Raw genomic sequence first — 22,269 nt, 5'->3', positions numbered from 1 at the left:
TCAATTTCTGATTTTATTGATTATTTGGAAAGCCGCTTTGATCCTTCTATTTATAGCTAAGTATTTTAATAACTATAAACAGAGTAGAGTTCACATTCACACTTCTGAATGAAGAATGCACAAAATGGAAAATGGATGCTATAGCAGTGCAGAAGTCAAATATTATGGACATTGCTCTTTCATTCTACAGTATAATGTGAGCAACATTTATATGCTCATATAGAATGATAGCACTTACATGTATGAATTTTGCAGATTCATGGGTATCTGCTAGTTGGGCGCTAAGTATTCTAGAATTTTAGCGTACAACTTGTATAGTGTGCAAATGCAGGGGTAGACATGAGGGCGGGACATGGGTGGGCACCTCCTATAATTATGCCTACATAGTGTCATTTAGTTGCACACATTTACGCCTGCCATAGACATGGTACAAGTGCATAAATTTACGCTAGCATTCTGTAACGGAATCTGGGCACTTAGATGCCGTTCTAAAATTCGTGCTTTGCGCCCTTCATTTTGGTTCTTAATATTTGGAGTACTTTATAGACTCGCTCCCGTTATGGAGAAGAAGATTGTGACAGATCACTCCCTTGGAGACTTCACAATCAGAGTACAGGTCTCCCTCCATATTTGTGTGTTTCGTCTTCGCAACTTCAGTTATTCACAAGTGTTCTATCAATAATTATATGGAGGGAGACCTGCATATTTGAACCTCCGCAAAAACTGCTCCCGCACTCATTCCAGTACCTATGATGGCATCTAACTTTTATTGCGAAAGCAAGTATTTTTTTTTAATTTATTCAATTTTCTATACCGTTCTCCCAAGGGAGCTCAGAACGGTTTACATGCATTTATTCAGGTACTCAAGCAGTTTTCCCTCTCTGTCCCGGCGGGCTCACAATCTACCTGGGGCAATTGGGGGATTGAATGACTTGCCCAGGGTCACAAGGAACAGTGTGGGTTTGAACCCACAACCTCAGGGTGCTGAGGCTGTAGCTTTAACCACTGCTTCACTCGTGTTTCCTCCCGCAAGTTCTCAATGTTTCCCTTTGAGCCCAACAGAACATCAGCCATTTGCCCCGGATGGTAGAAGGAAGAGGTGGAAGTGAAATTCTTCAGTTCTATGAATCTTCTCTTCTGCACGTGCTTACGTCCAAGTGTGTACAATGGTACACAAGCTCTTACACTAGCTAGACAGCTAGGTGATGAGGGCCAGATTCTGCAAACAGTGCAGCTATCGGCAGTCACCTACAAAAGTGCCGCCATTTGCATGTCACTCCCATGAGGACACTGTTTGCAGAACCGCGACTTGCATGAAAGGTAGGCGCCGGAAATGTGGACCAGGGTTTTGAAGGCCTACGTTTCCAGCACCTACCTTTCCCGTGAATCACATCTAGACGCACCTGACAGCATTTCCGACTTTGGCCTTGCTTACTTCGATCATAGGCACCAGTAGAGGCTTCGGTTAAGTATGTTTTAAGGATGTGGGTCACTTAAGTGGTGGTACAGCACCTGCCACTGCTTCTCTTAAAGCGCCGTGTGTAGAATTGGCCCCTGAGTGCCTACGTGCGGCAGATACTCATGTAACTTACAGTATTCTGAAAGTTGTGTATGTAAAAGTCCTGCCTATGTCATGTCCATGCTCAGTCCCCGAGTACACATTGTGGTCCCGATTCTATAAATGGAGCCTAAAACGCAGGTGCCAAACAATGCAGCACATAGCTCAGTGTCCCGCAATCTTTCTCAAGATGTGGCACACTAAACCCAGTGCCGCGGCTGGAGGGCATCCGGAAATGCGCTGCCGTTGACATGCCGACATCACCTGCATGTGTGACATCACCACATTGACGTCTGTGCATGCGCAGAACCTGCTATTACTATGCTGTGGGGAGGTGCTGGCGAAGGAGAGGCGCCCGTGCCGGCTGACTCCATACAGGATGCGCCTCTCACTGCGAGAGGCACGTCCTGTAAGCAGTTAGCCAGCGCCTTTCCTCCTCGCCGGCATCTCATGGCACACCTGGAATCTCACCATGGCACACTAGTGTGCTGTGGCACATGGTTTGCGATACACTGGCATAGCGGCTGTCAATTTTGAATTAGGCGCTGTTTAAAGAATCGTACCTAGCAGCACCTAAATTGGACTTAGACGCTGGAAGGCGTCAAAACCTTAGTGCTCTCTATTTATGTCAGGGTTTTTTTTATTGCCGGCGTCTTTATAGAATAGGGCCTATGTGCTGTTTAAGACAGGCAGGTATTCAGAGAATAAGGTGGCACATTGGCATATATTCACATACGGGTGCACAAAATACATATATATGCTACTCGTGCTTATAAATGTTAGTTCGTTAGCTCAAACATTAGCTCAAGGATTGGTAGTCCATTATGCACTGAGTGCCACTTTTTATCCAGATTTAATTGCAATGAACAATCACATGCCATCATGCACTTCCTTTCTTGGCCGCCTCCTACCGTTGCCGCAGCCACCGCATTACAGTACTTCCCCAGTATTCGCGGGGTTTCATTCCAGGAACCCCTGCGAATCTTGAAAAACCGCGAATACGGTTTTTCATGAGGGAGACTGGAGAGGGCAGCGGGAGAGGAAGGAGAGAGCAGCTGGATCACCAGCGAGTGCAGGAAATCACTCGCTGTATGCTCCGACCGCCTCTTCCTGCACTAAGTTGGGCCTTACCAATCAGGAGCTGCGTGTCAAAGCAGCTTCGGATTGGATAAGGCCTGACTTAGTGCAGGAAGAGGCGTTCGGAGCATACAGCGAGTGATTTCCTGCACTCGCCCGCGCTCCGGCTGCTCTCTTCTGCGTCTCCCGCTGCTCTCTCCTTGTCGGTGGTTCGCGGTTGGAAAATACCGTGAATGACCGGGACCGCGAACCGCCGACCGCAGGAACACTGTATTATCTCGGCTGATGGGGATGCCCAAGCCCCACCAGCTGAAGATGTTCTCTGCCCGACCCCACCCTCACCCCATGCAGTCTGAGCAGCGGGGAAGTCAGTGATGCACTTTGAGGTGCTGATGCCAGCACTCCTTGCACATGCTCAGCTCATGCCCTGAGGATGCATGGGTTTCTGTCTCAGCAGCTGGAAGCACACTGCCGACTTTGCTTCTACTTGCACAGCATGGGAGCTCAGGTAGAAAACATCTTCAGTTGGCAGAGCTTGGGCATCCCCGCCAGCAGCATGGACCATGTGTGCCACACAAAACTTTGAAAAGATTTTAAACTCTAAAGAACAATTTTGGATTATTTTTTCTCTAAATAGAGTGGCCCCCTCTGGGTTAAATCAAGAAATTGAGTGGTTATCACTTATTTAAAATGGTCTTCCATGTCGGGTTTTGAGAGGGATAATGACGTCAGTAAAAAAGAAGTTAAAAGAAGGGGGTGTGGCCTGTCGACTGCATGTCCGGAACCTTGGGGCATTCAGTTGATTCAGCATTTTGAGGTAAGAAGTTAAAATTTTTGGGACTGCATATTGAATAACTGCTTTGGGCTGTTTTTAGCTATGTTCTGTTACTGTTGCAGGGAGTGTCCTTGAAAAAGTCGCTGTCATCTGGCGAAACGTTTGGTGAAAGTGGGCATAAATAATATTCAGTATAATTACTCCACTTTTAATTTAGAAAGCTGCTCTCAATGGAAGAAAAATCCTCAGGTTTTCTTAGGGTAGAGCATAAATGCTCAAACCTCCTCCACCAACATCATCGGCTAAAAAAACTTCCAGAGATTTAACTCTAATTTGTACATTCTCTCCGGAAATTCTTTTAGCCGATGATGTTGGTGGAGGAGGTTTGAGCATTTATGTTCTATCCTAAGAAAACCTGAGGCTTTTTCTTCCATTGAGAGTGGCTCTCTAAATTAAAAGTGAAGTAATTATACTGAATATTATAAAAATTTATTTAAAATTACTAATTTATAGTTATTAGAGTTAAAAAGAAAAAACTTTCAAAACTTATGAGGAGGATGGTGTGTAAATCTCTTGGCAATGAGAGGATAGCTGAGCCTTGAATGACACCGCTGAAGTTTTTTTTTTTTAAATTGAGTTTGTTTTGGTAAGAGTGGTTTGAAGTGTGTGATTCTAAACTTTGTTCCTTAAAGATTGGGGTTTCAATATCTTGGGAAAAGTGGGGTTATTGTTGAGAATTCTCAGGATAAAGATTTTGTTGTGCCTTTGAATTTTGACACAAAACTTCTTGGCATACCACATGTGCCATAGGTTGCCTATCCCTGCGTTAGTTTATTGAATTGCCCCCCCAAAAAAAAAAAACCAAGGCTTAATAAGAATATTGATTTTCTAATCCATTTATAGAGTCACTAGCATTTTCAACTGTACAATTTTACTGGAAGTCACTTGTCAAACTCACTCCTTTTATTAGGTCATATACAGAAAACCTACAAGCTTGTCTTACTCTGTACTGTTTACATCCCTTGTAATTGTGCTATTTCTTCCCTGACCTCATGAACAGAACGTGCCATTTCATGTATACTTGTTTGTTGATCCTTTGTTTCTATAGGGTTCAGGTGACGTTCATTCCAACAGGTAATTTATTCTGCCTATCATAAATAGGGTTAAAATATGGCTCCAGAAAAAGAAGGACGGATTGAGACGTACGGCTTTTACTTCCATTGTTGTCAATGTCATTTTTCTGTAGCCATATGGCAACCCTAATTATAAATCTTCAATTTTCATAGTACACAGCTGGATGGATGCATTGCCTATCATTGTGTACAATCTCAGGAAATGTAAGCAGCGGCAGACTCTGTGCATCTAAGGATTTTCGGGCATAATAGCATTGCATAAAAATGTATAATACTGAAGGCCTCCATTCCCCAGAGCTATAGAAACAGTGAAAGCTAGGTTGTGTATGAGCCAGATCTCTCATTTCTTGTAGTCCATTTACATTTTCATTTTTATCCCTGCCTTCCTGCCTTCTGAACTTTCCCAGGCCAAAGAGACTGAAGAATACTCACTTTATCCATTTCTTGCTTGAAGGAGGTAAATACTTCATTACTTTTTTTCAATGAATTTTGGAATTCTTCAAACCTTTCAGAGTACAATGTAATCTATTATAGACAGAATGAGAGATCAGATCAGGGTTTGTTTATTATTATTATTTTAGAACAAAACATTCCTATTTTTAGGAAAAATATACTACTAACCAAAGATCCAGATGTTCAATGTTTTTTTTTTCAATTCCATACCTGCACGTTCTGTGATCTTTGCACAAAGCCACTCTTTCAAGGCAAAAACTGTGTTTTTATTGCATATGTACAAAAAAAACCCTCTGGTCCTTAAAGTTCAGTAATGTCTAATTGACTTCCTAATACACATAAGGCTCTACATAGTACAGAAAATGACATACTTGGCCATTTTAATATTGAAGAAGTGAAAACATTGCAGGCACTTTTTTCTCAAAAAAATGTTCAATAAGAAAATATGAATATACATGTGAAAATAAGAGCATTTTCAACAGATTAGTCACAAAGGGCCAAATTCTATAAACAGTGTCGCGATTGTAGGCAGTGGTAGGCCTGTCTAAACAGCCAATTGGGATGCATGTTTTCTAAAAAAACAAAAAACAAAACCCAAAAACCCAAGGCAGGCCACATACACTGTAGGCATCTGTCATGGGAACAGGGAGGCACCTAGGGATGCTTAAGCTCGCTCAAGGCTGGGCAAGGGCTTGATTTCAACCAGAAGGGCTTTAGGCAAGCTTAAGCGGCCTGAGGTGTCTCTCTAAGGCTGCGGTAGGCGCCTACATTTCAAATAGATATGGCTGCTAAACTAATCGCAGCAAGGAAATCTCCCTGCCATGATAATAATAATAATAACAGTTTATACACTGCAGGACCGTGAAGTTCTATGCGGTTTACAAAGATTAAAAGATGGTACAAATAGATTGAACTTAACATGGTGGAAGCTAGTGATTAACAGCTCAAGGGATCAGTTATTGAGGAGAAAGAGTTGTACGGGTCAGCTGCCTAGATACTTCAGGAACAGATATGTTTTTAGGCGTTTCCTGAATTCCCCATAAGTAGTAGGCGTAAGCAATTGTTCCAGATCTTTTCCCCATAATGCTGCCTGATGTGAGAAAAGGTGTTGATGGTGTCTTTTGAGTTTACATCCTCTAACTGGAGGGGAAACGAAGTTCAAATGTGAACTTCTCTTATGTCTGTTGGCTGAGAAGGAGAAAAGGTCAGTTATATATTTAGGCGCTAGACCAGCGGTCTCAAACACGTGGCCCGCGGGCCACATGTGGCTCTCCAAGTTTTATTTGCGGCCCACGGTCTGGACTGGGTAATTCCTTCCTTTTGGAGCAGCAGCGGGTCTGGCCGGTTCGTTCCGTTCAAAGCTGCGGGTTGGCGGCTCCTTGCGCTATTCGCTCCTGCATCGGAAGCCTCTCTGACATCACAACATCAGAGAGGCTTCAGACGCAGGCGCGGATCTTGCAAGGAGCCGCTACCCGTGGCTTTGAATGGAATGAGCCGGCCAGACACGCTGCTGCTCCAGTGGCATACCAAGGGGGGGCGGTCCGCACAGCTGGTCACCCTCCACTGTTCTTCCTGTTCTTCTAGGCTTGCGGCTCGTCTAGAGCAGGGGTGCCCAACTGCTTCCCTTCCCTTCTCACCGCCGGCACCATGCTCTTTTATCTCCCTGCTTCTCTCGCCGCCCAACCTCAACTCTAACGTCGAGAGGACGTTCTGGCTAGCCAATCGCTGCCTGTCTGCCCGGAACGTCCTTTCCGACATTAGAATTGATGTTGGGCAGAGAGAGTTGGTCGGCCCCGTGGAGATCTCGGCCTGTTCTCGATGGCGCCAGCAGCAGCAGCAGCCTATTCCCCGGCGGCGGTGGCATGGGGAGGGCAGGAAGGAAGAAAGAAAGAAGGGGGGAGGGCAGGGAGCCAGAAGGAAAAAATAAAGAAGGGGGGGGACAAGGAGCCAGAAGGAAAAAAGAAAGAAGGGGGGGGGACAAGGAGCCAGAAACAAAGCAAAAAATGGGACAAGGAATCAGAGAAAGACAGACATAGAAAAAGAAAGAAAAAGTTGGTGGAGGGAATGAGGTCTGGAGAAGAGGAAGCCTACAGGAGGCTGAAAGAAGAGAAGAAATATTGGATGCACAGTCAGAAGAAGAAAGTGCAATCAGAGACTCATGAAAATTACCAAACAAAGGTAGGAAAATGATTTTATTTTCAATTTAGTAATAGAAATGTGCCAGTTTTGAGAAAGAAAAGATATTAAACTTTAAATGTGAGTGCTGCAGAAAAAATAGAGTGCTTGGAGGGCCGCAGAAAAAAATAGTTAATGTCTTATTAAAGAAATGACAATTTTGCATAAGGTAAAACTGTTAAAGGAAAGTTTTATAAACTATAAAGAGTTTAACCTCATGCAAAATTGTCATTTCTTTAATAAGACATTAACTATATTTTTCTGCGGCCCTCCAAGTACCTACAAATCCAAAATGTGGCCCCGCAAAGGGTTTGAGTTTGAGACCACTGGGCTAGACCGTATAGTACTTTAAAGCAGAAACAGGTGAACTTAAACTTTACGCCTGCCTCCACTGGCAGCCAATGCAGCTGTCGGTAGTAAGGTGTCACATGATCAAATTTCTTCAGCCCGAAAATCAGTTTGACCGCTAAATTTTGAACTAATTGTAATCATCGCATATTCTATTGGGAAATAGGCAATGTTACAGTAATCAAGTTGACTCAGTATGAGGGATTGTACCATGATTCTAAATGCTGACATATCAAAATATGCTCTAATGGATCGAAGTTTCCAGAGCGTGAAAAATCTCTTTCTGATTAAGGTGTCTACCTGGTCTTTCATGGTTAAGCACTGGTCTAGTGTTTTACCCAATACCTTCATAGTAGATTGAATAGGATAACTAAGGTTATTGATGCATAGCGATGTTTTGATGTCAAGCGGGTGTGGCGAAGCTACAAAAACTTTTGTTTTTTCTGAAATAAGTTTCAGTTTGAATTCAGTCATCCATTGCTCCATCAAATTTAGTGCTTCTGATGCCTTGGGAATAATTTCCGAGAGAGAGTTAGTAAATGGAATGATGATCGTAAAGTCATCTGCAAAACTGAATAATTTTATCCCCAGCTGGGTCAATTGCGCACCTAGTGAGGACATGTAGACATTGAAAAGCAATGGGGATAGTGGTGATCCTTGCAGTATGCCAGATGGATTGCTCCAGGTATCGGAGAGATCGTAATTGAAACGTACTTGATAGGTACGGGACATAAGGAAGTCTCAAAACCAGTCCAGCACCTCTTCCCTAATACCAATTGCATCTAGGCATTGTAGCATTTTCCCATGGTCAACTAGGTCAAAGGCAGAGCTCATATCAAACTGTATGATCAGGGCATTAAGGCCCTTACTGAACAAGAGACGCAGATTATCTAAGATAGCCGCAATTACAGTCTCAGTACTGAACAAAGGTCTAAAATCAGATTGAGTTTCATTTAAGAGAGAGAACTGATCAAGATATTCCATCAGTTGGGTATGTACCAATCCTTCCATGATTTTTACAATACATGGAATGGATGCTACTGGTCTATAGTTGGTTACCAGTGCTGATGATTCTTTGCTATTTTTTGGAATTGGGGTTATTATTATGTGACCATTATTAGTGAGGAACTTTCCATTTTTTAGGTTATGGGCTAAGTACGTAATTCAGCAAAGATAGTTTAAATTCTAAAGGAGCCGCTTTCATAATTTCCGGGGAACATGAGTCCAGACTGCAGTATATTTAGAGTATTTGTTATATAGTTTGATATAATTATTCCATTCTAAATCTTGAAAGGAGCTCCAGATCATGTCTGCTGGTATTTCATTTCCTTGTATGTTAGCTATTTGATGACTATTAGTGTCATTGCTGCGGCAGGGAACCCCACTGCAAGTCGGCCGGCAGGAAAGATGCCCACTCCTTCCCACTGTCACCCACAAACCCCCCAAACTGTCCGTGGCAGGAGGGATTCTCACTCCCTCCTGCTGGAACCCTCAAAACAACGCCCCGGCAGGAAGGAAGCCCAATCCCTCCTGCTGCCACCTGATATTGAGGAAAAGGAGTTAATTATATGGGGATTGAAGGTAAGGGGAATTGAAGGTATCAAAGTGTATAATAATAGGTCATCTGCATATAAAGAGAGTCTTACGTCTGTGTTGTTAAAGTTAAAACCAATAATATTGGGATTGCATCTAATGGCTATAGCTAGAGATTTCTTTCAAGTCCTCTGCCTCATCACGCTGGAAAACCATTTTTGGTTCAGGTAGACCTCTTACATCTTCTTCTGTTAAGACCAAAGCAAAGCACTTTTCTACTGCACAATCCATATGGCGAAGGAGCTACGTTACATAAGAACATAAGAATTGCCGCTGCTGGGTCAGACCAATGGTCCATTGTGCCCAGCAGTCCGCTCACACGGTGGCCCTTAGGTCAAAGACCAGTGCTCTAAATGAGTCCAGCCTCACCTGCGTACATTCCAGTTTAGTAGGAACTTGTCTAACTTTGTCTTGAATCTCTGGAGGGTGTTTTCCCCTACAACAGACTCCAGAAGAGTGTTCCAGTTTTCCACCACTCTCTGGGTGAAGAAGAACTTCCTTATGTTTGTACGGAATCTATCTCCTTTGAACTTTAGAGAGTGCCCTCTCGTTTTCTCTTCCTTGGAGAGGGTGAACAACCTGTTTTTATCTATTAAGTCTATTCTCTTCAGTATCTTGAATGTTTCGATCATGTCCCCTCTCAGTCTCCTCTTTTCAAGGGAGAGGAGGCCTAGTTTCTCTAATCTCTCACTGTACGGCAACTCCTCCAGCCCCTTAACCATTTTAGTTGTTCTTCTCTAGACCATTTTGAGTAGTACTGTGTCCTTCTTCATGTACGGCGACGCTGTAGAGGGAACACCCTCTCAACAAAACAACAGTCGAGCAATGCATGCAAATTCACAGTCCTGCTAAGGTAAGAAATAGCCAATTAGCATGCAACTAGTGCTATCCTGGAACTCCCAAGCTGTCATCCAAGGCATGCATTGCATGACTGTTGTTTTTCTCCACTTTTTTTTTTTACGTTTGTTTTCTCTGTGGATGTTCTGGTGATTAAAAGGGAGGGTTGTAATAGGGGAGCTCTCTATAAATTGCTTGATAGAGTATGAATGTTTAGTTTAGTGATCATACGTACTCTCTCCATTCATTTTTTGTAGTTGAAATCACTCATTATACTGCTGCTCAATTTGCCAGCTTTCCTAATCTCTGAAAACTTTTCTTCATCTGTCTACTCATTCTCTCCCAGGGGACGGTAGTATAACCCTACCTGTATATTCCTTCCCTTCACATATGAAATTTCTATCCATATGTGTCATGCAGAATGTCTATTTTGTTTGATTTAATTCCCTCTTTAACATATAGGGCTCCTTTTACTAAGCTGCACTAGTGGTTTTAGCGCGCATTGCATTTCCGTGCACGTTAGACGCTTACGCCACCATTCAGCTGGCATTAGTTCTTGGCATGTAGCGTGGGGTTAGTGCGCAAGGCAATGAAGCGCACGCTAAAAACGCTAGCACACCTTAGTAAAAGGAGCCTATAGCGCAACCCCCCCCCCCTCCAATTTGATCTATTCTATCACTGTGATATAATTTGTATCCAGGAAAATAGTGTCCCATTGATTGTCCTCCTTCCCAGGTCTCTGAGATGCCTATTTATAACTATCTCATCATTCAGTACTATATACAGTACTCTAATTCTCCTACTTTATCTTTTAGACTTCTAGCATTTGTATACAGACACTTCCATCCTGGTTAAGAAGGAGTTCATCTTTTTGGAATAAGCTCCCCCTTTTCCAGAAGGTAGCCCAGTTCCTAACAAATCTAAATCCCTCAATCCTGTACCATTGTCTCAACCACACATTGAGACTTTGGAACTCTGCCTGCCTCTTGGGTCTTGAACGTGGAACGGAATGCATTTCTGAAAATGCTACCCTGGAGGATCTGGATTTGAGTTTTCTACCTAAGAGATTTGGTTTCCAGAACCTCCCTCCCATATTTCCCAGGTCATTAGTACCTACATGCACCTAGACAGCCGGCTTCTACGTGAGGTCTGCCACCTTTGCACTAGGCAGGCAAATGACCAGGCGATCCTCACGCCCACCAGCCACCCAGCTATCTACATGCCTAATGATTGAATCTCCCACTAAAATAGCTATCCTAACTCCTCCCTTCTGAGCAGAAACCCCTGGAGATAGATCCTTAGTGAAGGACATTGCATCTCCTTGTGGGCAGGTCCTGGCTATAGGATCATTTCCTGCATCACTAGGGAGATGTTCTCCTTTTAGTAGACCTCCCTCCTCCAATGCAGCACAGGGGCTGCCAGATTGGAGATGGAACTTCTCTACAACGTCCCTGTAGGTCTCCTCTATGTCTCTCCTCCTCTGTCTCCCTCAGCTTCTCCAATTCTGCAACTCTAGCCTCAAGGGAACAGCCTCATATTCTGAGAGCCTGGAGCTCTTTGCAGTGAATACACACATGTAATTTCTCGCCAACTGGGAGATAATCACATATGTGACACTCGGTGCAAAAGACTGGATAGCACCTCTCTTGCTGTTGGACTACTGTCTGCATCTTTTATTGAGCTGCTTAATTAAATCCTATTAAGGTACTGGGAATGTTAGACTGGTATAGAGGAGCCTTAAGATAATTTGTGAACTTTATTTAATGTTTGAGTCTTAGCAAGTAATGAAATGTAATAATAATATGTAATAACCAGTTCACCTGTTGTCCTAAGTAGGATAATTAACTATTTAAATTAAGACTATAAGAAAAGGAAATGAGCTAGGCATGGGTGGGTGGCAGAGGGAAAGTTTAGTGCAATTATACACATAAGTGTCTATTGTCTTGCCACTTACATGTGCATGGTGGGTCTAGCTACTGGTTCTCATTTGTAGAATTGCCCTGTTGATGTGCTCAGTAGCTGGTGTACAGAAAAGGGTTCAATGCACAGTTAGAATCCTTACCTCAAGGACAGTTCCCATAACAAGTTCATTCACTAAGGTGGAGCCCATCAGCATAAAATGTGGTCCTATAAATACATTGAACCAAATAAACACTGGGTAGTAGGTCAAAATCACTCTTATATACTAACTCCCAAATAGGAAAAACACCTATCAAGATAATATCCCTTTTTTAAAAGAAAATTTTTCAAAAGTTAATATTGCCTTCAGATTTGTGTTACTTTCAGATTTAAGCAGCATTCGAGGATAGGAAAATCCCCAGAGTTCTGTTGGGAGTCACATAGAAGATTTCTCCAAGCTCCCTTTCTTTTTTCATTGGCATAAAAACATATGACCAATAAGGATATCAATATGTATCACGCTGTATTACGTAAATTTCTTTGGAATAATAGAAAACCCAGAATGACTCTTGCTCAATTATCATTACCAGTGGGGCGGGGTGGACTGGCGCTTCCAGATTTAAGGAGATATAACATAGCCTGCCTTCTTCGGCACCTGGTGGACTGGATAAAAAACACTCAGTATTACACGCCTGTCCCTCTTGAACAATTGATGGCCCCCACACATCTGATGTATTATCTTCATACCAAGCGCCCTTATTGGATTTTTCCTACCTGGAACCATCCTTTGCTGAGATCCATGAGACAATATTGGCAATGGTTGTGTAAGCGCATGCATCTGCCTTTTGCCTCCACCGTTCTGTTGCCCCTGTGAGGTAATCGTGATCTGATCCTGATGCTTCCAAACTTTACTTGCAGCACTGGAAGGCTCGTGGTCTCTGCTATATGCGCGATGTGGTATCAGAGAAGGGTGTACCTTGTTCATTCCAGGACCTATAGACGGAGGGTTTCTTGGAGGCTAGAGATTGGCTTTTCTATCGCCAGGTGTCTCACTATCTCCACTCTTTGGATGCTGCTACTTTGAACGAAGACAGTGAAGATGTGGTGTGTGAGACTTTGACTTTGTTCCACCAGACGGATTAGTCTGTCTTTCCATCAGGTCAGTTTGGGCTGCTTTAATCCTTCTTGGGACCCTGAAGTAGTGGCAGCTGTGTGGAACCAGGATCTCTCCCCTTCTGAACATATTACTGGCAATGGAGTTCATCTTCTTATGAAACATCTTCCTCGACTGACTTGCTCCGTTGTGCTGCAGGAGCAGCACTTTAAGTTTCTTTTGCGGCTGCATGTATCTCCATACTGGGCCTATGTTTCTGCCTTTCATGCTCGGTGTCCTAAGTGCCAGTCCACCCCTGCCGGCTTGCTTCATATGTTTTGGTCTTGTGACCACCTTCAAACATTTTGGTCTTTTGTAGCCATGTACCTGCAGTCTGCTCTGCGCAAGCAGATTCCTTTGAGGACGGATGTTCTGCTTTTTTCTCAGGTGGTTCATTTGGGATTGTCTAGAGGGGGTAACATGCTATTGCAAAAGGCCTCCTTATTGGCCCGGAAATGTATCCTCTTGTTGGGGCATCAAGATGATGCGCCCACCCTTACTATGTTAAAATTTGAGTATCTGGATGTTTGGAGCAAGACTTTCTTTTAGATATGCGAGTAATGAGAGGAAGTGCAAAAGTGGCGTTACAAGACTTAACATTGAAAGGCAGGTACATGTGGAGTCTGCTGAGCAGAGAATAACACGATGACAAAAATTCATCACCATTCCTGTCCATGCGAATAACCACGGGAAACTGCCCCATGTCATTCTTTAAGGAGAGAGGGAAGAAACAGTATGACCCTCAAGCCTTGCATTGAAAAACGCTGGTATAGAAGGACTGAGATTGAGATAGACTCTAAAGAATGACACGGGATAGTTTCCTGCAGTTATCGGTGGGGACGGGAACGGTGATGAATTCTGTCACCGTGTCATTCTCTACTTGATGAGTCAAAAGCAGAATTATTTAACAATTAACTCTCTTTGATCTTTTCTGAAGAAGGGCCACTATAGAAAAACAGACACAAATGGGTACAGAAGTGAGATAAGTCTTAAGCAAATTTTAAAAGATCTAAACTAAAATCAGACAAAACTTTCAGGTCAGCATAGATATATCTAATCTAATCTAATCTAATCCTTAGGTTTGTATACCGCATCATCTCCACGTTCGTAGAGCTCGACACAGTTTACAGTAGGAGAAGTGTGAAGAAAATTTAGAGGACTTGGGGATGCCAAGATATAAGAGTTTCCTTGATTCTTAAGCTGGAGGGAGACTTACATTTTTTGAGAAAAGCCAGGTTTTCAGATGTTTGCGGAAAACTTGGAGAGAGCTCAAGTTCCAAAGAGGGGAGGTAAGGTTGTTCCAGAACTCAGTGATTTTGAAGTGAAGGGAGGTCCCTAGCTTTCCTGTGTGGGAAATGCCTTTTAGCGAGGGGAAGGATAGTTTTAATTTGTGGGAGGATCTGGTGGTATTAGGGTTTGAGGAATTCCAAGAAAGAGGGATAAAGGGATGGGAGGATACCATATAGGATTTTGAAAGTTAAACAGGCGCATTTATAGTGGACCCTGGCGATTATCAGAAGCCAGTGGAGCTTGGCCAGGAGCGGGGAGACATGATCAAATTTACTTTTAGCGAAGATGAGCTTGGCCGCGGCATTCTGAATCCATTGGAGTCTGTGGAGGTTTTTCTTAGTTAGGCTTAAGTAGATAGAGTTGCAATAGTCCAATCTGGAGAGGATGATGGATTGGACAAGGAGGGCAAAATGTTTTTGATGGAAGCAGGATCTAACTTTCCTCAGCATGTGAAGGCTGAAAAAGCATTTTTTTACCAAGGATTGGAGGTGGTCATTGAAGGACAATGTGGAATCAATGATGATGCCCAAGACCTTGCTCGAGAACTCAAACTGCAGAGAGGAGCCAGAGGGTAGTGGGATGGAGGTGGATAGGTGATCTAGTTTTGGACCGAGCCAAAGAAGTCTTGTTTTGGACTCATTCAATTTCATTTGCACAGTGTGGGCCCAGGATTGTAGGTTCATTATACAAGAGGATATGTTCTTAGACAGGTCGGTGAGGTTCGAATCGGTCTCGAGGAGGACGAGGATGTCGTCTGCATAAGTGTAAATTGTTTCTAGGGGGGATAGGTGGAGGAGTTTTATGGAGGACATATAGATGTTGAAAAGGATAGGGGATAGTGGAGAGCCTTGCGAGACTCCACAATTTGTTTTCCAGGGGGAGGATGAGGTGCCATTCATGTTAACAATGGAGGAATTTAGAGAATCAACCTAGGACTGTGGAGTTGATACCTATCTCAGAGAGTTGGTAAACAAGAATATCATGGTGAACAACGTCAAAAGCAGCGGAAAGGTCAAATTGTAGGAGGACGGCGAACTTGTTTCGAGAGTGAAGTTGTTGAACCCTTGAAATCAGGGAAGACAGTAGGGATTCGGTGCTGAAGTTAGGACGAAAGCCATATTGATAGGGTAAAAGAATAGAGAATCTCTCTAAGTATGATGAGAGTTGGGAAGAAATGATGGACTCTAGCATCTTGGTTAGGAGAGGGATATTTGCAATTGGGCGATAGCTGGATGGTATGGAAGGGTCAAGGTCAGATTTTTTCAGTAGTGGGGTCAAGGCGATATGACCCATTTCTGGGGAGAAATGGCCCGACTGAAGGGCGGAGTTTATGAGAATGGTGATAGAAGAAATAGCCTGGGCGGGAATGTTCTCGGATCTGTGGGTATTAAGGAAATTAAAGGAAATTCTTGTAGCTGCGCTATCTGACCTTATAATCAGGAATTGTTCTGGAGGACTGAAGATGGGCAGCAGGCAGATGTGACTTCTCTCTACACAGGTGGAAGTAAAGAGGAGACTGAGAACCCAACTGACATTGTTGCCTCGTTTCTCAAGTAAGCATGCACTAAGACTTGGTACCTTTTCTTAGATTGCGACACAAATTGATTACAGGATATGGAGCAGCAGGATTTTACCACAGGAAGGTCTTCTCAGATTAATCGGATCAATTTCTTGAACTGTGTAATTGGGGAGCTGGATCAGAGGAGAGTACTAAGGGGGGAACTCTATAAATAGCACTCAAAAAAGTTCGCCAGAAAAGATCAGGACTGAGGCCTAGATTTTCTAAAGGGCGCCTAAAGATAGACATCTTTTAGGCACCTAACTTAATTGGAAAAATCTGCTTTACAGCATCAATAATTGAAAAAAAAAAAATAATAAATTAATTGGGCGATAGGTTCCTACCCGATTCTAAAAAGGTAGGCGCCTATCGCATGGCGCTTAGCAGCACCTAATGCCTATGTGAGCATTTTTATGGGCAGACCGTGACTTCGGCACCACTAAGCGCAATTCTTTAAAAACTTAGGTTCCCAAAATATAGGCCTTAAAAACAATGGCCTACATTTCTGGCGCTTAAGTTTTTACATAGGTGCTGCTAGGTGCAATTCTGTAAATGGCGCCTACGTGTGATTGGCATGCAGCTGGCTCTATTTTTCTAGGCGCCGGCCAATTTAGGCACCGCTTATAGAATCAGCCCCTGAGTGCTATTCTATAAAGGGCGCATTACCTTGAGAAATTACAGTAGGGTTTGCCATTCAAATATATAATAGAAATCAAGTTTCTGCTCTAACAGAATTGTACGAGAGTTTTAGGCCGGTTTCAGATAGGTTGATACATTATATAGATGATCTGATAAAACTGTCTAAGTGCCAGCTATACTGGGGGCATTCTAGGAGTAGAGTCAGCACTTGGCCATTTAAGTGCTGATATTCAGCCCTAAAGCAGTCAGATTTACTGCATAAATGGAGATGCTGAAAAGTCTGACCTATTTGTGGACTCCTTTTACAAAGCTGTAGTAGCGAGTCCCAGCATGAGGCGCAGCCCATTCAATTCCTATAGGCATTTGCAGCACTCAGTGGCATCATAAGGGGAGCGCGAGGGGGGCAGTCCGCCCCAGGCACGATCTTCCTAAGGGCGCAGAACCCCTCCTCCTCTCTGCCCTCCTTGCTCCTCTTCATACATGCGTGCACCCCTGGCCTTCCCCCATAACGTTTTTACTTCCCTGGACGAGGTTGCTGCCTGCCACTGCATTGGCGATCGCTCTAACATCACTTCCAGGGCCCGTGCCTAGGAAGTGACCTCAAATGGTGAGCCGACACTGACGTGGGCATGCTGCTCACGTTGGAGAAGTTAAAAAGGTATGGGGAAAGGGAAGGGGGCGTGTTTCGGGGGGGGGAGGGGCGCCACCCACCCTTACTATGCCACTGGCCGAACTGGGACTTGCTACTGCAGCTTTGTAAAAAGGGCCTTTTATGCAGTAACCCATGGTCACTTAAGTGTTGAAAATCAACTCAAGTGGCTATGTGTTAGCCGGCTCAAAAGATAACTAGATATTCATAGCCGAAGCTGCAAAGGTCCCAGCTGTGAATATCCAAGAATAATGCCATTGGTGGTGAGCAAAACACTCACTGCTCCATGGCTAAATATTGACCCCTATAATGATTGATAATAATCACAAAATGACTCTTAAAATCCAAGCCCTGAGGGTTTGGAAAGTATAACACTACCTGTGCTTTAAGTACTGTCTCTTGTTCTTTCAGCATTTTTGTTTGTACTTTCCACTCGGCTGCCTGGTTCAGCAACTGTGTCCGGCCATCAATGAAGAAAAGAAGAAAAAAGAAAAATGTTACGAAACTTATGTCCATCCACCACTGTGTATAGTGTATGATTTTTGGTTGAAAGTTGCAGGCTATAAGAATTCAATTAAATATAATGATCTTGTCTTTTGTGCCTTTCTTCTTTGGGATTGCTATGATTTTTTTTAGTTTGTGTTTGATCAAATAACACAAATTACAGTAATGTGTCTGTGAAGTGAAATGTCACCATCTGGACTGAAATATATAAGTGGCAATTCTTTAAACTGGTGCCAAGATTCTGTTATAGAATGCTAAATGTAAGTCTGCATCGGTGCACCTCAGGTTAAGTGGCAACAGTTATGCTAAGTCAGTGGTCTTCTACCTTTTCACGTAAAGGGCTGCAGTGTGAATACGAGAAGGCTCTGAGGGCCACCAAAAGCTTACACATGCTACCAATTTTGTAAACCATCTTGACCTGCTTGTTCAGACTGGGAATTAATTAAAAATGAACACTAATATTGATTCTACAACACTTCAAGGATATATTTTAAAAACTCGCTTTATTTTGGATTGTCGGCAGTGGCATATTCCACATGTGAGACGCTTGGGTAACTTAATTAAGAGATTGTTTGCAGTCACTATATCAAATGGGCAAGATGGACCATTGGTCTGACCCAGTAAGGTTATTCTTTTTTTATATAGCTTTATTCATTTTTCAGTCTAAAAACAGTGCATAAAGGAATACATACCAGTAATTTGAAAAACAGCACTTACATCAATCAATAAATATGAGAAACCATTTTAACTCCCTTCCACCCACCCTAATTCCAATGTATTCAAAAAATCATACAACAGTACATACATGTAATTAATAATATCCAAATATAATATCCACCCCCCTTTGCTGGATGTGCAAATCAAACTGGAAATAAGGGAAAAAACTATTTAATTAAGATTGATAAAATTGATCAATGGACCCCACGTCAGTTTAAACAACTTATTATTATCCATTAGTTCAGAATTCATTTTCTCGTATTTATAACACAAGCATAATGAATTCCACCAAAAAGTGTAATTTAATCTGTCAAAGTTCTTCCAATTTTTGTAACCATTTTCATGGCTACCCCAGTCATTATACCAAGTAATCTGCTTTTATGTCTATCTAGTGAAGGTATAGGAGATAACAATGTCCTACAGATTACCGCTTCATATGATAGCGGAACCGCAGACTCCAGAATCAAATTAATATGTCCCCATATAGATTTCCAGAAGTTGAGTATCAAAGGACAGAAAGGCTATTCTTATGTTCTTACTCAAGCAGATGTGCTGGTATTACATAAGATGAATTTGAAGCTTGGTCAAGGTGGGGGCAATGAATACTCTTTGAACACATGAAGTGACTTAGGCTCCTCAAGCCTCTTAATCTACCTGCTTGTTGAGCTCGTGTAAAGTTTAAGTTTGCCTGCCTCTGTTTTAAAGTTTTCTACGGTCTAACCCCTAAATACATCACTGACCTATTCTCCTTCTCAGCCAACAAACACAAGAGAAGCTCCCACTCGCACTTCGTTTCTCCCCCGGTTAGAGGATGCAAACTAAAAAAACACCATGAGCATCTTCTCTCACATCAGGCTGCTCTATGGAGTAAAGACCTAGAACAACTCCTATTGCCCACCACTTATGAGGTATTCAGGAAACGCCTCAAAACTCACCTATTCCTGAAATACCTAGACAGCTGATCCACTTCCCTCCTTCCACTCTCTTGCCCTTTCTCCCCATTGTTCCCACATCCCTTAAGTTAACTCAACTTGTACGTCAACTCAACTTCTACTCCACTAATCTTCTGTAAACCGCATAGAACTTAGCGGTATTGCGGTATATAAACTGTTATTATTATTATTACTATAAAGAAATAACGGTTTCCAATTACCTAGGCCTTTCTCCCATCCATTTTCCCACAATACCTCCCAGATCTCTTTCTTTAGTAGCTCCATAATCACAAGCAGAGACGTCGGAACGCTACATGGTTTGGGGGGAGGTGCCCAGGAGCTCCACCCTAGCCCCGGTGGAGCCCTACAGCGTGGGCGCAGTCTCTCCCCAGCTCCCAATTCCCCACCCACCTCCTCCCGGCACTGTAATTGTAAGTCTTCAAGCAGCCACTGCACAGCATCAGTGAGCAGGCCTGCCCCGGAAATAGAATGAAGTGCCCCGAGGCAGGCTTGCCCATTGACGCGGCAGCTGCCCAAAGATTTAAAATTAGAATACTAGGAAGTGGGTAGGAGGGTGGGCACCACATGAGAACACCAATCTTTTGGGAGGCCATGGTTCCTGTGGCCTCCCCCGTTCAGACGTCTATGATCACAGGAGGAATGGGTAATTTTTTTTATATGTATTTTTAGCTCCTTTTATATTAGGAGCACACCACAGAAAGAAATTGACCGACAGAAGGATAAACAGATACATACGTAGTCCTTTTCTCGCTGATGTCGCTCCTCTGCTTCCTTTATCAGTTCCTGGGCTTGCTCCAGTCTGGCATCCACTAGTTTCTGCTGAATGTCTCGGTGCTTAAATATCTTGTCAAGATGCTGAGAAAATAAGCATTGTACTAAGATTATTGCGTACTTAGGACTGGATTCACAATGGGGTTTTTCCTCATTCTGCTTCTACAAGAAAAAGCTTCAGGCCGGATTCTGTAACCGGCACCCAAGTCCGTGGCCACCTTAAAAGCAGCCGCCGATTGCCTGTCAATAATTTTAGGGTGCTGGTTACAGAATCGCGGCTTTGGGGAGTCACTGCCACTCAGCTGATGGGGGGTGGGGGGGAGGGGGATTCAACTGCCTGAAATGTAGGCCAGGGTTTTCTGGGCCTACATTTCAGCCACCTGTCTTGGCATGATTCATGGCTGGGTAGCTATTTTAGCTCACCTAATGCCACTTCCAGCGTTGGCCACATCTAATTTGGCGTTATGCAGCTTAAAGCGGCTACTTAGCCGTGATTCCAGTGGCCATTTCAGCCGCCTTTTATTTAGGCGCTTCAACCCTGCAATTTCTGACTGCATTTTTCAATTACTTAGGCATCAGAAGGGTACCTACTGATGCCTAAATTTAGGCGCTGGTTATAGAATTTCCCCCTTAGTCCCTTAGTAAGCAGCATAGTAGTTACAGTACAGCAGGAGGATCAGAACCAGGACAGCCAGGGTTTAATTCTCTCCAATGGCTCTTTGTGACACTAGGCAAGCCACTTCACCTTCTATTACCTCAGATACAAATTTAGAGACCTGTTTCCTGAAGGTTTTCTCCCTTTTTTGTCTTTGGGGAAAAATGCGTGAGATTTTAAGGCATCCATAAAACTACCCTTCTCAATAATTGATGGACTATATATGAATGGATTCCTCCTCCTTACGTTTAATGTTTCAGTTGAATATCTTGGTAACCAAACTGATATAGAGCGCCTTCTGGGAAAAGGCGACCTCAAGTGCTTGCAGCTATTTGACTTTAGAGCTAGTTTTATCAATATAGCTTTGATGCAAGTTATTTTTGGTCCCTTAAATTCCCCTTTCTTCTTCTTTTCTTCTTTTTTTGTATTCTTTTATAAACAACAAATTTTTCTAATTAATTTCCATAAAATAGATTTTGTTTGTTTTCAATAAATTCAATTAATTTATCTTCCAGAACAGTAACCTTGATATCTATTGCTAGAGGAACAACAAGCCTTCCGTTTAAGAATTGTCCTTAGCTTTGTTTTCCTCATCCGGCTTAGCTATTCTTGATGGTATTCGAGTGCTCATATACAGTCCCTCAATTATTGAGAAGGGTGATTAGTCAGAGACAATATTTTGAGAAGGGAGTCCATAAAACTGCTACATCTGAAAAATAACTCAATGAGCAACCAGTGAAAATGTATGGGCTACAGTTTGATATGTGTTTGTAGTCTAAGGACATTGTCTTGAGGAGTTGCTCTATGATGAAAAATTACTGTCATGACTTCAGCAAATAAAAATGTTCACATGCTAGGTTTCAAAAGAAGCTTCTTTGTTCTACTGTGTTCAATAAAACCATTTAAGAAAAAAGGAACAAAGCTAGTTGATTATTAGCTTCAGGTTTGAAAGAAGCTAATGTCATGAGCATTAGAAATGGGAAAGGAGAAACTGTGTAAACATTGTACAATATTTATAGAAATAAAAATTAATAAAAACAAAAATGAATATGAATATGTATATACTTTTTTCCCCACCAAAAAGTGTTTATTAGAAAAGACAAGATGCAAACAAACCAGCAGATACAGTGCCGTCTTTCAAAAGAGTGCACACGCCAATGACTTTGCTCTCGTCATGAAAAATAGCTAAATGAAGTGGATAAAGCAAACACTCCCAGAAACAACAATGAAAATGTTCTGCCTGCCCAGCCCTAGTATATAATGGGGGGTACATAGGTAGGGCCTTGTGTCTTACCTCCTCTCTGACATCATACTGCTCGCTGATACTCTTGAGCTTTTCTGCCAATTCTGTATTATCTTGGCAAAGTTTTGTGTTCCTGTCACTCTGCTGCTGAATTTGACCCTGGATATCTGTGAGCGTGGCCTGGAAGTGATTGCTGATCTCTTTCCGCTTCTCTTCATCTTCCCGAGCCCGCTGGAGGGTTTCTTCCTATTGAGTAAATAAAAATGATACAAATTACAACTTAGATTCT

The 22,269-nt window shown here is 42.8% G+C and overlaps 1 protein-coding gene across 1 annotated transcript in view; it reads right to left on the bottom strand.

The window, feature by feature from the left end:
- Positions 1–22,269, bottom strand: part of TXLNB (taxilin beta) — a 77,426-nt gene that overhangs the window by 12,980 nt on the left and 42,177 nt on the right. The window contains exons 5-8 of the mRNA XM_033935495.1: positions 22,032–22,226; positions 20,047–20,166; positions 17,516–17,590; positions 4,976–5,068 (exon numbers count right to left, since the gene is read on the bottom strand). Coding sequence (XP_033791386.1) covers positions 4,976–5,068; positions 17,516–17,590; positions 20,047–20,166; positions 22,032–22,226 — 483 coding nt within the window. The remainder of the gene's footprint in view (positions 1–4,975; positions 5,069–17,515; positions 17,591–20,046; positions 20,167–22,031; positions 22,227–22,269) is intronic.

Source organism: Geotrypetes seraphini, chromosome 3 (genome assembly GCF_902459505.1).
Source record: "Geotrypetes seraphini chromosome 3, aGeoSer1.1, whole genome shotgun sequence".
NCBI lineage: Eukaryota > Metazoa > Chordata > Amphibia > Gymnophiona > Dermophiidae > Geotrypetes > Geotrypetes seraphini.
Note: the sequence above shows the minus strand (reverse complement) of the source record. Positions and strands in the feature narration are given on the sequence as shown.